This window comes from Protopterus annectens, chromosome 14.part0, assembly GCF_019279795.1.
Source record: "Protopterus annectens isolate FY-2018-M chromosome 14.part0, PAN1.0, whole genome shotgun sequence".
Classification (NCBI taxonomy): domain Eukaryota; kingdom Metazoa; phylum Chordata; order Ceratodontiformes; family Protopteridae; genus Protopterus; species Protopterus annectens.
The window spans coordinates 771,533,787-771,551,465 of NC_056748.1; the positions used below are offsets into that span (position 1 = coordinate 771,533,787).

The 17,679-nt window shown below is 35.7% G+C and overlaps 1 protein-coding gene across 1 annotated transcript in view; it reads left to right on the plus strand.

Moving 5' to 3' along the window:
• Positions 1-17,679, plus strand: part of LOC122788812 (chymotrypsin-like elastase family member 1) — a 240,143-nt gene that overhangs the window by 82,498 nt on the left and 139,966 nt on the right. Inside the window, exon 2 of the mRNA XM_044055687.1 lies at positions 7,718-7,827. Coding sequence (XP_043911622.1) covers positions 7,718-7,827 — 110 coding nt within the window. The remainder of the gene's footprint in view (positions 1-7,717; positions 7,828-17,679) is intronic.

Here is a 17,679-nt window from a genome sequence, read left to right on the forward strand (position 1 = left end):
CTCTCCTAATTTCATTACTTTGTAAAAACCTTGCTTATTTATAATTGATCATGAAAATACACACTTCCATATTCTTATACAGTGTCTAAATTACATGATTATGTTGCTTTAGATCATTAAGTTTCTCCAAAACTAGATAAATCATATTTCTGTTTATACTGTGAATGCTTTTCTAGCATCTATTGCAAGAAGACCAGGCTCACTGACATCATTTTTTTAGTGAAAACATGTATTACAATCAGAAGCAAATGATTTAAAGTGTCATAATCCTAGCAGGAGCAAATCATGAATGAGAGTCTGATGTTACCTGTTGTTTGGTTTCCAATAAAAAGAAATTCACTGTATTCACTAGAATTGTACAATTGGCACTTAAGAACGTTATAATATGACAACTATTGTGCATTGGTTCTTTTGCTTCATCTTTTTTTCTACCAAAACATTTCTAGCTAAGTTCTATTAAAAATTGGACTCCAAAATGGAATGGTGTCCACCTGAGTCAATTTCAAGAGCTAGGGCATGAGCTTATTCTCAATAGTTTTACAGAATTCAGTTTTCCAAGATGACTGCACACTGATCAACAGCTTAACTTCATCTCTCCCAGTGTGAAAAAAACTGGTAAATTCAGTTACTTTCTAGTATGTTCATTGCCTGGATGCCAGCAAGGAAGAAATTAAGTGAGCCTGAAAGAAAATCAACTATAAAAAGTGAAGAAACAACACTGACTGGGAAAAATCCTGGAGCTGTTCAGCAAAAAGCAGTTCATGCTCCAGCTTTGGTACAAAACATGGCTTCCAGTAATCTAAAAGAAAAATAAGTCAAATGTGCTCAGAGCTGATTAAAATAAATGGCACACAGGAGGAGTAGTATATCAACCTAAATAAAACGCTGAAAAAAATGGAAGGTATTTTTAACAGATATTCAAATGAGCTGATAAAACTGCAAAAATCAGAAGTCAACATGTAGAAAAGGCTGGCTGAGTATGAAACTGCTCAAGAAGAGATGTATCAAAAAATGGTAAAATTAGAGGAAATAGCATGTAGGGAAAATCTGAGATTTTCTGCTATTTTAGAACAGCTAGAAGGAGCAGACTGTATTAATTTTCTGTAAGCACAAATAAGAAACTAGTATTCCATATCTGGAACTGTTACATGAAATGACACATGTGCCAAACCTAGTAAAGAGAAAGCAGGCAAAACCTGTAATAATAAAGATGCAAACCTACCAACACAAAGATTTGATCCTGACAAAACTGTGGAAAAGGGCAAAGAATTAAAAGATGGAGATAGTAGAATGTTTGTGGAAAATGATTATTCGCTGTACACCAGGCAGAAGAGAAACAAATGTATTCCAGCAATCAAGGAATGTTGTGAGGCAGGTGTGAGATGCAGACCCTTAAGACGAAGAAGGATATGAATAATATATTATGTGTGGTTGTTAAAGTAGCAGAAAGTATTCTAAGAACTAAGCCAGCATGAGAATAGAGAAAGGAGATTTTGTCAGTAAGGATGACTGCAATTAAGGGTACAGAAAATAGGCAAGAATGGGGAAGAATTTATTAGAGAAAACTGTCAAATTAATCAAAGTGTTGGGAGAAAATACCTAGAGAGGTAATAGAGTGAGATGAAGCCAAGAAGACATTTGCACTGAAGGCTATTTGCTGCCTTCTTTACCAGGGATTGATGTCAGAGTATAGGCAAAGAGAAAGGGCTTAGGGGAATCCTAAGTGAAGGACGTGTACTGATTGAGTTTTTGGTTGAATCTAGAGCAAATGCTGCTGTTAAAAAAGGGATAATTAGTATCGTATATAAAATATTGCACAATAAAAATAGGAATCAATCATAGGAGGTCAGAAAAAATTGGGAAGAGAGATTAGACAAGCAATTCAGAAAAAAAAATTAGGAGGACATATGTATGGCTCCCAAATTTTGCAACAGGGTCTAGAAGATTTAGGACTTTTGACTGGAAGTGTTTGCATAGATACTTTTATACCCAAGCAAACTCCAAATAATTTTTCCTCAGGTAGATGGCAAATGTTGGACGTGTATTGGGGAAGGAAGAAAGAAGTTCCATGGGAACATATGTTTTCAGAGTGTAATGAGTTGGCAGACTCTAATAAAATTTCCCTACAGAGTACTCTGTCAGGAATACTAGGTGAGCAAATAAGTGTAACCAAGGAAATGAGTTTTTTGAGCTGGGATACAGGACCTGAATTGTTTAAACATAGAAGGCATTGTTAAGTTGAGGTCTGGTGCTGCCAAAAAAAAGTAATTACTAGAAAATGGAAATCAAAGCATAAACCAACCATACTTGAAGTAGTGAATAAAAGAACAGAAAGTGTGATCTTTAGAAAAGGGTAGGATAAAATTACATAGAAGCAATACAAATTTTCAGAACAATCCATGCAGAAAAATGTTCTGAAGGTGGAATGATGTTTAATAGAAAGCAGGAATTGAGTAATTTATTTAATGTTGAATTAACTATATTGCATATACCAATATATGTGATGTATAATATTTGTAAATGTGAACTTGTTAATATGGTTTGATTACTCTTATATAAATAAGTTTGCCTATGTTACAAGTAATAATAATAAAGGTATTTTAATAGTTTTATAGCATTACCCCAGTATTTTGTCTGGCCCTGACATTTTATTACATTTAGTTTTATCTATTACCCTTTAATATCTTCAGTAGTTAAATTAGTAAATGCCATAGTGCACATATTTCAATTTATATCTCAAAGCCAAATAGTAAGACCTTCTGCAACATAATTTTCTTGACTAGATATTTACTTATTTTGATAGGTATTTCCACAGTCTCCTTTGTTTGAGAACAGTGACCTACTCAATAGATTATTCTGGAGATATAAGACTTTCTGTACATAGTATTGCATTCTAAGTCATTTACATCAGCAACATATTGCATTTCTATTCCTCAAGTGTAAATGCAAAACTAATTTCCCCAATTTAAAGGAAGTAATTCTTCCAAGACTCCCAGCTGCCCTTCATGGTCTTTTATCTTTGTTTCCTTCATGCCTTGCCTATGAAACTCTTAATCTTAATCATAGCTTAAACTTTAAAGGACCCCCCCATGTCTTTAGAAGTGGAAAACTTCCACCACTTGTCTTCCAAAAATAATAGATGGTCTGTCTTATATCCTGAATAAAGATAGGGTATTTAAAATACTTAGTATTTGTATTTTCCCACATAACTAAATCTCTGTCTGGCACTACTATATACTGTGATACTTGGGGTGAATGGTCTGACGAAATTCTATGTAATATCTATACATCCTGTATAGCATAAACCATTAAGATTGAAATGTTGTCACAGATCAATCAAACAAATGTTTATCATAAACTATAAACAATGGTTTTAAATAAAGATAGAGTTTTTCTCCCTTGACCTCTGCCTGCTGAAAAGGGTTTTTTGACTAAACCTAGTTGGACAAAACTAAACCTAGTTGGACAAACCCATTAAACAAAAGCAAAATAAAATAAAAAAATGAAGGGCACAGGAGAAAAGGTGGAAATAGATTTATCAGGACTTGGATTCAACAATGTACCATAATCACCTAGAAATGTATATCCTAAAGATAGTTCTATAATAGCCTTTTGAAAATTAGATATAGAGTCAGTATAATGAGTAAAAGGGGCATAGATGGATGCAGCTGTGTATATCATTCCATTCCGTCCATACTGCTCATATAAAGTCCTTCCCCTTAAACCTACCCTGTAGCTAATTATTTCCACCCTATAAATAATACTGCTACCCCTGCTCCCTCTCCTCCATAAAATTATAAATACTTTACTTATTATTATTATTTTTTTCAGCCCAGTTTTCCATATTTTGGAGCTTCATATGAGCCTCCTACATACAGTAAATGCCTACCTTCTGTACTATCAAGTTTGGAGTAAATTAGATTATTTTATTAAAGTATTCAGTCCATTCATATTTATAAAGTAAATCTTTTGGACTTTGTCTTCTCTCAGTCTGAAGACCACCAATCACTAAGCAACTGGCATGATGTTCTTCTCCCCAAAATAACTAAAATCCACCAAACAACTAATATGACTAAAAGACAAAACTCATCTAAGAAACATTCTCATTAGAATTAAGAGTTGAATGCAGCAGCTCATTACAGCAAACTTGTACAATTAATGAGGATATATGCCCCAAAACCATTTAACTTCTATCATCTACAATGTTTAAGGTTTTAAACTCCTCTTCGTCTTTTCGCTGAGAAGTAAATACTTCCTTTATTCCTTTATGATGCACTACTATGGTTGCAGGGAACTGGATCATTGATTATTCTGTTTAATTCAAAACTGTCACCTAATTTCTTTAAAATAATTCCTAGATTTCATTAATTCATTTGACAGGATTCTATAGCTACAAATCTATTTATGTTTCACTAATATCCTTGGCCTGTTAATTTAGGCTTCAGCTCAACCTCCTCTTGCAGCCCCTGAGACTGTAGGTACTATTTATCATATATAATCTATTATCATCAGGTGAAATTTATGCACTCATTTGCCATGATCAGACAAGATGGTGACTAAAAATGCCTTGTGGAAGGTGAAAAACTACAAGAAATAGACATGTCACAAAAAAGCAAGTCACGGTTAAGTTTAAGGGAAATCTGTTACCTGAAATGAACCTAATCATTTTACAAAAATATGTAAACCACAGAAAGCTAATGCTGTTAAATAGTAAGTAAATGATGTTTGTATTCCTGAACAAATGCAATCTGGTTGAATCAGGCAATATTTGCTTAGGTGAGTTATGCATGATTCAAAGTATGATGCAGTAAATTATTGGTATACTAAAGTGGAAACTGATAAAAAAGCTCTAGATTTTTTAAAGTAAGGCACAGTCAAATGTGATTCCTTACACACTTTTTTTAATTTCTAAGCAAATAATGAAATGTAACAGACTGAGATTAATTTGTCTATTTACACTGGAACATGATTCTTGTTGTAGAAAAGTGCAAACTGCATTCAAAATACAATTAATATTGTATAGTTTCATATCTTATGGATAACTGCATATTTGTCATAAGGCCATTTGAAACACAGACTCTGGGTTCAAAGAATAAACCAATGGCCCCATCCAGCTTTCAAGTGATTTAGTGAATTGCTGTAGCCCCACATTCACCAGTTAGGCTAGCAATGGAACAAGAAATACATTTTGCCCTTAATGAGATTTTACATCTGTCCGTCTTGAATTTTGAGCAGCATCTCCCTGTGAAAGTTTTGTTGCAGAAGACTGTTCATTAGAGCCCTGAATGCCAAGCATAATTTCCTCTTAGTTGTCTGTAATGGATCAAGTATAGACCAAGAAACTCAAGTCTGGTACAAACGCTAGATTTACAAGCTGGTTTTCTGACACTGTATTTCATCATATCTTTCATCATGTGAATTTGTACTTTGTTAGATTGCTCCATGTCTATCTCTTCCAGCCAAGCTTCTGCTTCCTGAATTACTAATTCCATGATTTCAGAACATAAACATGGAAGCACATGCATGTGAATCAGTTACTTCTGAATGTTTCAACATGTGTTTTGAAAGCCTTTCTGTATTGTTCAGCTCATTCTGTAATTACACACCAGTTTCCCCTTCCTCTATCAGCATTCGTACTACCTCTAACTCTTTCACTGTATCACTCTCCCATCAGAAGAACAAGAGAATATCCCTGGTATTCTGGCCAAACTTCCATCAGTATGTATATATACAGCCTTGGGTCTCCTCTTAAAATAAGTCAAAGGCCTAGTAAGGCAAACTAGGACTTTGAAAAGTAAAATACATTTGTAAATGAAATAAACAAACATATAACAACAGAGTACTATCATAATACTATGAGATGCTAGAGGCAGCATCTAGAACTGGTGTACTAAAACACAGGTTTTCTTTTAAAAAGGTGTCTGTCTTTCTTTTCTCTAGAAAGAACTGGCACTCATTTTCACAGATGCCCATAGTGTACTAAGACATAAACAAAGTTTATGCTTGTAAACCATGACTACCTCCCTCTCTATCTCTCTCTTTCTATATCTAGAGAATGTAATTATTTGTTAATCTGCTGTGAGGGATTAATGTACAGAGCTTCATAGCCTCACAAGAAAGTTATGTTGGTCTCTTATCACCTGCAGTATACCTTCTTATTTTGCCCAAGTTTATATCCTGATTTGTATCATTAAGCTATGAGTCATTGAGAATGATTTGGTATACTGTAAATTATTTGGCATGTGAGCTCAAAAAAATATCCTGGCATTAGCAAAATGCATGGTTAAAGAAAAACAGAAAACGCTGGTCAAAGGACACTCATCATAACATTATTTCTTATTTCTTTTCATTTTTATCCAAGATGTAGTAGTGATCTGTATGAACCTTTTTCGGCTTTATCCATGGAGTACTAACATAATAACACAATTCAGGTTAAAAAAAAAGAATAGTGAACAGCATATAATAGTTACAATATAGAAACACAGAAGTAAATAATAGCAAAAAAAAACCTTGAAGTAGTCTATTCAGTATATACAATGTTGATATAGGTACAATAGTAGCCTAAAATACAAAATATTCCAAATTGTTGGAGTATTCATTTGAAAAGTAACAGATTTCAGTATCTGACATTTTTTTTGCATGAGAAAATCCTACCATAAGTGGAATTCCCCTAACACTTTTGGGAATGGAAGAAAGAGTTAAGGTTTAAGGAGATATTAAGTTTTACAACTGTGTGAATACAGTTAATGGTTGAGTTATGGAGTAGACAATGTTAAAGTATATAAAGAAATTATGGAGTGCATTGTCCAGGAAGCATTTTATATTTGAAGTTTTAAAAACTATGTTGCTTGTGTATGTAAAGAAATAGCAACAAAATCTTAATAGTACTACTCCTTAAAATTCTCATCATTTTAGCAAAAGGTGATGGGCCGCTACAGACTTATAAAGATTATTAGTACAAAGATGAGAAAGCACATACATTGTAATGCACTGCAACTCAAGAGATACAATCATTCAAAAGAAGGAAGAAAGAATCTGAGATCCTGAAGCTCTGGTACAAAAATACCAACTAAAGCATTTTATGTTGTTAATTCTGTCATTTGGTAAACCATCCAATCTAATCACCCTCCTCTTCCTCCTGTGAGTACCAAGAAGGCAATATCCACAGAGGAAATTCTTATCATATTAGAATCACATGAGTACACAGCAATGTCCATGTAAGAATCTACTACAACGTTATAAAATTACAATTTTTAAGAAAAACTGGAAGTAGCATATGAGATATAGTAGTGACTTGAGCTTTCCATTAAGAAATGACACAAAGTATTACCAATTCGGAATGAGCAGTTGCTGATCAAAACAGTATGAAACTATAATTTAAGTGTGACTCAAGAAGTCAAACAATGTAGTTAAGGAGCTGTATTTATGAAGCAGAAAGCATGACATGACATTTGCACCTAAGGAAGATAATAACCTTTATATCTGATTAATGACATGACACACTTTTGTTAGTAACTAGCAGTGATTTGTAAAAAAAAAAATCGAAAAAGGTGTGCTAATAATATGATATGCAACATTTAATATAGCAATGACAGTGCTTTGCAGTAGGTTATCCCATGGAAAATGTTGGCCATCAGTAGATCATGGCTATTAGTATTATACAAATGTTTGCTGATCTGAATTTGTGCTCTAAAATTATGGTGTTGTTTGTATTTAGATTGGCCTACAAACTGTGGCATTGCACATTTCCAGCCAAACACAGGTGAGAGAATTGTCTTGGGGAATGAAGCAAGACCCCATTCTTGGCCATGGCAAGTCTCATTACAGGTAAGAAAAGTAGGAATCTGTTATTATTCTTCACGAAGTGGTTAGATAATGATGAACATCTCCCAGAATGATTTTACAGTGATAACTGTTTTTATTATTAAAATAGTAAAAGAGCATTTACAACATTTGCTAGATAAAGGCAAGTGCAGACTCCATGAAGGGCGAAGAAAAATATATAAAAAATGTTGAGTTTCTATATCACTTCAGCCACATAGATTTGTTATAAATATACACATGAAAAAGATCACAGTTATTCAGATTGTAAAATAAGATGCTAATTAATCCAGATTAAACTAAGAGATAACAGGTGAGTAGTGACTTGCTGAGAAAGTACAACTCACCTTAAGAGCAAATCTGAGAGAACTATATCAGCATTTAATCATAATTTATAGATGGCCTTACCTTCCTTAATCCCATCTGATTATCTGAAATTTCTCATTAATACCAATGGCTGTAGTCTCCTCACTGTAGCACCAATGCAGGTCTCACTCCAGCCAATCCAAAACTAGTGTAAGTTTAAGGCATCTTTGGTTCTTCCCATGAGGAACTTCTCTTGTCAGCCCTAAACTGAATAAACATATCTACTTATAGAAGTCTCAGGACAATGTGTCTGTTGGTATTATAACCTAAAGTGAAATATCATACTGAACATGACACACTGGATCACCATCACAAAATCGTTACAACCAAACACTCCTCAATGCTCCAGTATAATTAAGTAAACATAATAATTCCTCCATAATTACCCAGGAGGAAGATGAGAGTATACCTAAATTATAATATACTTATTTCCTAAAGATCTACTGTTACACTGTTACACTGAGCACTTATTCAAATGTACTGTATAGTACCTTACAGGTAATATAACCTGTGGTATCCTTTATATCCATTAGAGATGGAAAGATATAATAGCAGCCCACTGAGGATGAAATACAGTGATTTATTTTTACAGAATTTATTTATTTATTGATTGCATTTGTTTACCAGGAAAGTCCACTAGGCCTAGGAGAGCCCATTTTCAGTGGAGGTCCGGGGAGAAACGCTTCACATACAAATTATACATAAAATACAATTTCAGTTACATAAATAGCTAGAAGACAATACAGTAACAGTAATAGGTATGGGTTTTAAAATAAAACAGTATAATGTACATGTCAGAGTTAACATTGTATGAATTGATGAGGACAATAGCAGTGCAAAAGACAGGGAGGTATAGGTTCAGGATAGTAGTTCAGGGTAGTAAGGTAGGTATAAAGAGAGAGGATGAGTATCAAGGTTAGGTAAGGTAACGGGGTTAGGCACAGATAGGATAGTTAGAGTGCCGGCTGGCTAGAAAAAGAGGATGAAAAAGAAGTGGGAGAAAAGCAGAGGGTTAGAGTAAGGGTAGCTGTGTCTAGCGAGAGCTATTCTTGGCATGGGCATAGCCAGCAAGAGGAGAGATGTTGTCTAAGAGACCTTTTAAAGAGTGCAGGCCTACTGATGGAGGTTATTGTGGATGGGAGGGATAATATGAGTACTTGAAGCACATAGGATCACAGTATCATAGCAAATACAAGGCTATTATACCATAAGCCCTGGTGAGCCGTGTCAGTAACTTCCTTAGGTTCTACTAATATTTTCAAGAAGGGCAAGGCCAGAAAGTCCTGGAATGCATTTTAGGGTACACATCCAATTGTCTAAGTTCTGTTTGAAGGCAGACAAGGAATTGTACTCCTTGACATGCAAGGGAAGTCTATTCCCGAGCAAAGGGCTGTGCTGAGTGGAAAACCTATGTCTTTATTTAGTTTTATTTATTCCCTGATGTAGATTCATGTCTGTTGTTCTAGTGTCAGCTGTCCTGTCTGACACATTGAGAAAAGGGAGACCTCAGATAATGGGATCTCTGAGGACATGGACAGCAAGGCATAGGTCTCCCATCAAGAGGCTATATGACACTGAGTATGGGGAAAAGTGACTTCAAATTTTCCTGACAGATAAAATTTTGGGGGACTGAGATTCTTTTTCAGGAACTTCTGTGGTACTTTGAGTTTTTTGCTATGCCTAGTGAGATACATACCAAAGGGTGCATTGTATTCTATAATGGGTCTAACCATAGCAAACTACAGTAGAAAAATATATTCCTTTGTTCTTGAAGAGATGCCCTTGGTGATTGAGATATATAGAAATACTTTCTGACAATGGTTGCTACAGTGATCAAAAGAGAGGGAGCCATCTACCCAACTGCCTAGGTCTCTGAAGAAAGACTCGTTGGAGAGTGGGGTGTCATTGATGCAGTATGTGCTAGAAATGTGTTGTTTTTTGAAGGCGATGATACTGCATCTCTTAGCATTTAGTTGAGCCCTTTCTCAGTGCGCCAGGTGTTAATAAGTGATAATTCTGCTTGAAGGAAATGTATACCATTTGTTGATTTGACAACTACACCCAACTTGCAATAACTGATGAACTTACTCAGCCAGAGATGCTTGTTGTCAGTGTTGAGATCAGAGGAATAAATGCTAAAAAGGAGGGGGACCCCACTATGGACCCAAGGGGAATGCTATTTAATGATTTGATTTGTTTTGTTGGCTATGCTGAGACATTCATTAGATTAATTCTGCTTAGAAAAGGCACATTGGGAGTAGCAAATGCTTTGCCCAGTATGCAGGACCACTTGAATGAGAAGTGTAGACCATCCTTGGTAAAGCATCTCATCCCAGGAAGACACATACTAAATCCTCAAGTATGACACCAGCTATTTAGCCAATTATTGATGCAAATTATCTTTTCTTTGAATCTAGGCACCATTTTAGTGAAGAGAGGATACCACTCAAGATCGTAGTCTTATCCTTGATAGAAACATGCATAGCAAGATCCAACAAGTCCTTGTGCATGTCTTTCAAGGATTTTCATTCTAGATAATTCACTCCAGCATCAACTATGGTCATGTCACAGTTATACTACCTGGAGAAGAGGGTTTTAAAGGCTCTTGAATTATCAGCAATCCTGGCTGTTGAGAGACAATTAACTGTAGACCTTTCATTGTTCATCCCAGTGATTTTGGAAATGCTGTGCCGAAAAATGAAGTCACCAATTACTGGAATGTTTCCAGAAGTTGATGTATTCTCATTAGGCTAAGGGTGTTGTGTTATTTGTGACAAACTGTTAAAGTGGTGCATGCAGTAGATGTGTCGGGTGGGGGGGGGTATTTATTCCTACTTTTAAAAGTTTATGAAGTTTATGTAGTAATTTCTTAATGGCATCAGTGTATAACTGTGTTGCACTAACTGTATGATGCTGTTACATTTGTATGAGGATGTTGCATTTGTATGAGTGTAAGTGAAATAAAATGATGCTCACTGCATGCATGGGATTTCAAGAAGGCTGCCTCCAAATCAGCTATGTGTTTACACATCTCATAGATAGAATCAATTTGGTTGAGCACAGGTCATTTTCAATGAGCACATGGCAGTTATTAACTGCCTTGGGATACCAAGTGATGTAATGCTGGCAATAGAATGGAAGGTAGACTGCTGTGTCTCCATGCTGACCACTGCTATTATTCATAGGACCTTTGGGATATAGTGTGGTAAGCAAGGACGGAAGAACTGAGTCTGTTGGAGATATTATTGTGCAGACCAATGCAGCAGGTGGCAAGTCTGTGCAGGTCAATACAATTCCACACAGATCAGAGGAAGCCATTAAATCTCAGGGCTGGTAGGTGCCAGTCAACCATGAGAGGAAGGAAGGAAAAAGGATTTTTTATGCTAACAAATAAGGGGAAAAGTTTCACTTGTGCCTGTGAACCACTGTTCACCTACAACTTCAGCTGCAGTGCACTCATCTGATATAATTGAAAAGCAGACAGCCAAAAGTAAATACCAATAAAAAATGTATTTTGTCCACTTAGTGCTAGACTACCAGAAATAGCAGCAATGAATGTACTATCATTACACAGCTACCACTACTTTGAGATGGCCCCTACACCAAGCCTGAACCAAGCCACATCCAAACAATGCAGTGAAATTAAGTGTATAAAAGCAGTCCAAACTACAGAAATTGTGTGAGATTAGCTAAAACAATTTAAGTGAATTACAAATAATGCAAAAATCATATAAAATGGCTTCCATAGGTTAACATTATGGTGCATCAAACATTCATAGCAGCTTACATAATGTTTCAAAGCAGGAGCAAATCAGTGAATCTTCCTAAATCTTTTGTTAAAATTTTTTAATTTTGAGAACTGTGTTTCAGAAAAGTTGTTATTCTTTTCTGAATTACCAAGATAATGGAGACAGAAAAATATCTGAGTATTGCAAAAACCAACTATTTCTCTTTTTCCCGTTGTAACACTACCTTGGAGTCAATTATATCATTTAGCATGGGATGGGGTTTTGTTCCATGCTTAAAGCACTTTTTTGTACAAGTATCTGTTTAGAATCCTGCATTTACAAAACTTGAATTCAAAGCAAAATGCTCAACAGAATGTCTCAGACCTTTGAGGGCAACCCTAAAGAGTTCCTTCCTGCTTTTTGACTGACAGTCCAACTTAACAATACCTTATAAAGTAGACACATTATACTGTACTGCAAGACCACATATGTCCTAAACTGAGACAGCTTTGAAATAATCTTATAAAGCAACATCTGCTCTTGTAGAGTGACTTTTCCATTCAGTCTGACTTGTCTCACTACCCCCATAGCTGTTTCATTTAATGACTGTGAGTGCACTCTCAGTTTTTTACTTGCAGCTAAACGTGCCTCTATCCATCACTGTATTTTCCTGGAATGTTACAGAATGCTGAAATAAAATTTAATCATGATCATTTTTATTGACATTTGAATGAGGTTTTAACATCATACTATTCAGTGTCTATACCCTTTATTTTAAGTCTCTATCAAATATCTTGTAGTCTTGATTCATACCTTAGCAGACCCACTAAGTCTCGTGTGGATGCAATAGGTCTGTTATCTGTCACGCTGTCATTCCCTCTCTTGAGTTCTGTGGTCAATTTATATAAGTTAAAGGAGTTTTTGCAATCCTTTTTCACAAGATAACTTCTTTGGATCCTGACTATGTTGATAATTACTGCCTTATCGCTATGGTATATGTATAGTTTGATGCATTCTTAAGGGAGTGCAAACTATTAGATTTATTTTAGCTTAGATATCGTGCATGGCATAGCACTGAAACTGCCCTCATTAGGTTGATGACTGGCATACTAATGGTCAAGGATTAGCAATACTAATAATTTTTGAACTTCCTTGACCTCTCTGCACAATCTGACAAAGTAGATCATAGTAATCGTTTTTGACATCTTCAGCCCAACTGTGGAGTCTCAGAAACAGCTTTTGGTTTATCTCCTGCTTATAAAGACATTTACACTGGGTAGTTTATAGAGGTGATGCTTCATTCTCTCACTCTCTTGACTGTAAGAGTCCACAAACTTCTATTATGAGACTGATTGTTATTCACCACTGCATGACTGTTATTAAATCACTATGTGATGATCTGGACTATATACAATACAGGACATGTGGTAGACACTTGAAATTCAGTATATATCAAAACAAGTGATCATAACATTTCATTCAGCTTTGATGGATTTTAATGCCCCTTCCCTAACTGTCTATATCATATAGTACTAGGTTGCAGCTTGTTTATAATGTGAGCAGTCTTGGACCGATCACTGATTATAGGCTGACGTGTAGAGACTAATTGTCTATAATTATAAGGTCATCTTGTAACCAGCTAAGGAATCACTCAAATCAAGCACCTTCTTCAGGTCTATATCAGAAGACCGAGTGGAAATAACAGCGAACGGCAAAACATCACAAAGACCGGACCTCGAAGTGCTGTTTGTGAGATCAGTGAAAATTGGAATATTTGTCCTTTCCTCACTGTAGTGCGATCTCAGAGTTGGAATCTATATTTGGGGGGAGGGGTGCAGCCCCCCACAACAGCAAGTTTAAGGACCGGTCTTTTTGATGTTTTGCCATTCGTTGTTATTTCCATTTGGTCTTCTGATATAGACCCCCTTCTTCAACCTGATGATCTTGCTATGGTTTTTCATGCTCTGGTCTGATCATACATTGACTAATGAAATGGCTTATAACTGGAGTTGCCTGACACAGAACTTGACCATCATCAGGCAGTGCAAAACTTTGCTGTCTGGCTACTTTCAGGTACATCATGATACCATCATATTATTCCAGTTTTCTCCAGAGTCTGCAGTAGCTGCCAGTACATTCTAATACAGTATATAAAGTTCTCTAAGATTCTCACTGTTGAAATGACAGCCTGATCTCATGTGCGAAAATGAGAAAGGGGCTGTTAATGGATGGATCTCTGGGACTTGGGTCATTAGTACGTTAAAAGCCTGTTCGCTCTATACCATCCAGTATGACCCTCTACTCAGCCACTCTGAAGTTGCTAGTGGTTCCAATAATGTATCTAGAGATTTCTGGAGATCATGCCTTTCCCTATCAAGAGCCCTAACTCTGGAACATACTGCTTGAGTGGTTTCTGTACTATCCTACTCTAGGCAGCTTTTAAACATCCTGGAAACCCATATCTTTCATTTGGCTTTCTTGGAAGGGAATGCACTCTTTCAAATAAACTTTAATGTCTTCTCAGTTTTATATTTCTTCTACTGTTTGTAGCTCATCCCATTATGAACTGAACGGATGACATAATTTTATCTTTGTCTGTTTAGTATTTTGTTTTAATTTGTACTGTTCTGAAGTTTAAGCACAGTAATAAACCTGAACATGATCTTGAACTCATTGCACAGAATTTCTGGACATTCATAAAATAAACAAATGCCAGTTCCTAACCACATGGACAACGTTTGCTTGCCCTCTGGTTCTTTCTGTTGGTCTGTGGCAAAATTAATGAATGGATGACCTGATCTTCTGAAATCTGTCCTTTAGATGAGTGGTTAAACTGAGCCCCCCCATCTGCCCAACTTGTTGGGTAGATGTAAAAGATCCCATGGTACTTATTGAAAAGGGTAAGGGAAGTTCCCAGTGCCCTAGGCACATTTTCCCAAATTTCCCCTGCTCAGTATAAATAACATATCAGGTCTCTCCTGAAACAAGGCCATTGTTCTAGTGAGACTAATCATACATCTCAACTTCTCAGCATAAGAAATCTGGACAAAACCAAAAATAATGTGGTACAGAGGCCCAAAATAGGTTCAGATTTTAAATATTTCTCTTACAAACTTAGAACATTGCTAGAATAACAGGATCTGTGTTTGCATGTATTTTCCAAAGGATATGAAATCTGAAACGCAATGTTTGTAATTATTTAGAGATTTCAATGATTTGCCAGAAAAACACAAATTTTTTGAGTAACAGATGAAAAATATGAGGCAAAAATATGGACAGTTGAGATATATGGGACTAACCCAGTCACCACGATGTAAATAATTTAATTATTTAAATAAAAAAGATGTAGTTCACCTGAGATAATATCTAAGATGTCTGTAAATGTCCAAATAATGCAAAGTCATTCTCCATTTTTCTCTTACTTTAACAAATGGAGAGAGCAACCAATGAACTAATTAATGGCTAATTAAGGAACCACTTTAGGAGTACAAGAAGAGCAGCAAACTCTCAAAGAAACTGTCTTTATAAAAATGCAGGTAGGGATGGGAACATACAGTTGCCTGTGACTCTGAAAATTTTCTTGCAGAAGTATTCACCACTACAAACAAAGTTCTTTTCAAGTTAAAATGTATCACTTGATAAAACTGGTTTAAATGGAGGTCATCTTAACCTTTCTAAAACAAAAATTCAGGACAGTCAGTGGTGCATTGTTTATCATTGGTGGCCTGATATATAGAATCCCTCTGTAGACTAGCTTCACCTGTAGAAAGAAAGCAAGTGGATTAGGCCATAGCAACCAAGCTAACAAGTCCAGCACATGATTTATAATGGAAGGCTATGCCAAGCTTGATGCATTCAATGATTGGGTATAATCCAGAACTGAAATCAGATGAATTTGGATAAATGATTTTCTTTGGTGCCTACACTGAAAATCTGAGCTATTTACTGAGGTAAGAATTCATCAAGGAAAGTTTCTTATGGTCTTTCATGACTTGCAGACCCCTGTAAACAAGTAAGATGTATTAGCTAGGAAGGGGCAATTATCTAAGACATTATGGTGGCAGAGTTTATATGTCGACATAGAACCCTATCCCTCATAGAGACTATAGATTGCCTTTTCTTGGTTGTCTCCTGGAAAGTTGGGATAATATTTGCAACAGCATCAATATCTGTGGTATTTTTGCATCTTGGAGCTATAAAGATGAACTTGGTTTTGTTGTGCTTTGCATTTAGAAGTACTTGCTGAAGAAGCTGTAAAAAAACCCAAAATGGTAGCAGCTGGCTGCCATTGTTAGTATCAACTCTCTTCTCGTGTCATATCTTAATGTTAAAGCCTGTTTTTTCTTTATTTGGAATTGGTTTCAATGTTGCAGCTTTCTGACTGAAGAGTTCCACCTCCCCATGCTCATTTTGAACAAAACAGTACAACTTACAGTATGTATAGCCTGGTAACTTTCTAGTTTTAGATCACAATATAAAAAACAAATCAAACAAGTCCAGTAAAAGTGATTCCAAGTAGGTCACATCACCTAACTTCTTCTAACTCCACTAATCCCTTTAAACACCACTGTACCAACGACAACCTTAAGAAATGAATGCTTATCTAGGCTTCTTACTTATGTTTGTATGTAGTGTATATAGCCCTTCCTTTTTAATTTTTTTTTATAAAAAAATGTTACATTTCTATTTCTGCTGTTGTGATTGTAGTTGAATAAGCTGTACATGAATTAGTCATGTGTGCTCAGTGCTTTACCTCCAGTACACAAACATAAATAATGATGAACCATTATTATATGAAAGTTTTTCCCCACTGGTATTCCTAAATCTGACTCAGTGAATTTTATTATACTAGATTATTTCATGTCCTCATCAGCATTTTATTCTGCTGTAGTTGTCTATTCAGCCGTACAATTTGCTGCTTTATCAGATTCTCTGCAAGGTTTTAACTCTTTCATTCTTTCCCTCGTCTTGTCTATATGCATATACTGTCATACTATGATTAACTAAGCTGAGTGACATCTATATACCATGTTTCATGTTTTTATGTGACTTAGTAATGCACATGATATGCTGTTTTCATCTGGCTATCATGCTCTTCTCATGCATTCTGATTACTTTACTCATATTACAGCTCCCTGTCTCCAGCTTCCTTTTACACTGTTCTGATAATTACAGTTACATTTGTATACATTTGTAACAGACTGGTTGATAATTCCTGTTAAACTGCTCTTAATTTTGTTACAGTATTATTGCTTTTGTGGCGGTATTAGGAAGGTTAGGGGCCTCTTGATGCCTCTTTGCCATTTTTTTCACTCGTAGAATCGCAAACTCTTTTACTATTGCAAAAAATATGATTATACTCAATAGAAGTAGGGTACAGACTGACTGTTTTACCCCTCTAAGCCATTCCTATGCTGGAGCTTGCTACATTGGACAGCAGGCTTTCTGGGTACTGCATGAAGACATGAAGCCTGGGAAGGACAGTTCACATACAGTTTCACCCCACTGTGGCATTGTGAAACCATAAAAGGAATCAACTCTACCTGCTAAGAGTGTGTAGCTGCAGGTGTACAAAGACATAGCTAGGTCTTCTGGCACCATACCTCTTAACCTGAAAGAAAAATAAATCTGGACAAAGCCATAAATAATGGGTGAGTCAAAGGTTCAAAAATAGGGACAGTTTTTAAATATTGCTCTTACAAGCATAGACAGTTGATAGAATAATAGCCTTTGCATTAGCATGAATTTTCTCAAAGGTAGAAAG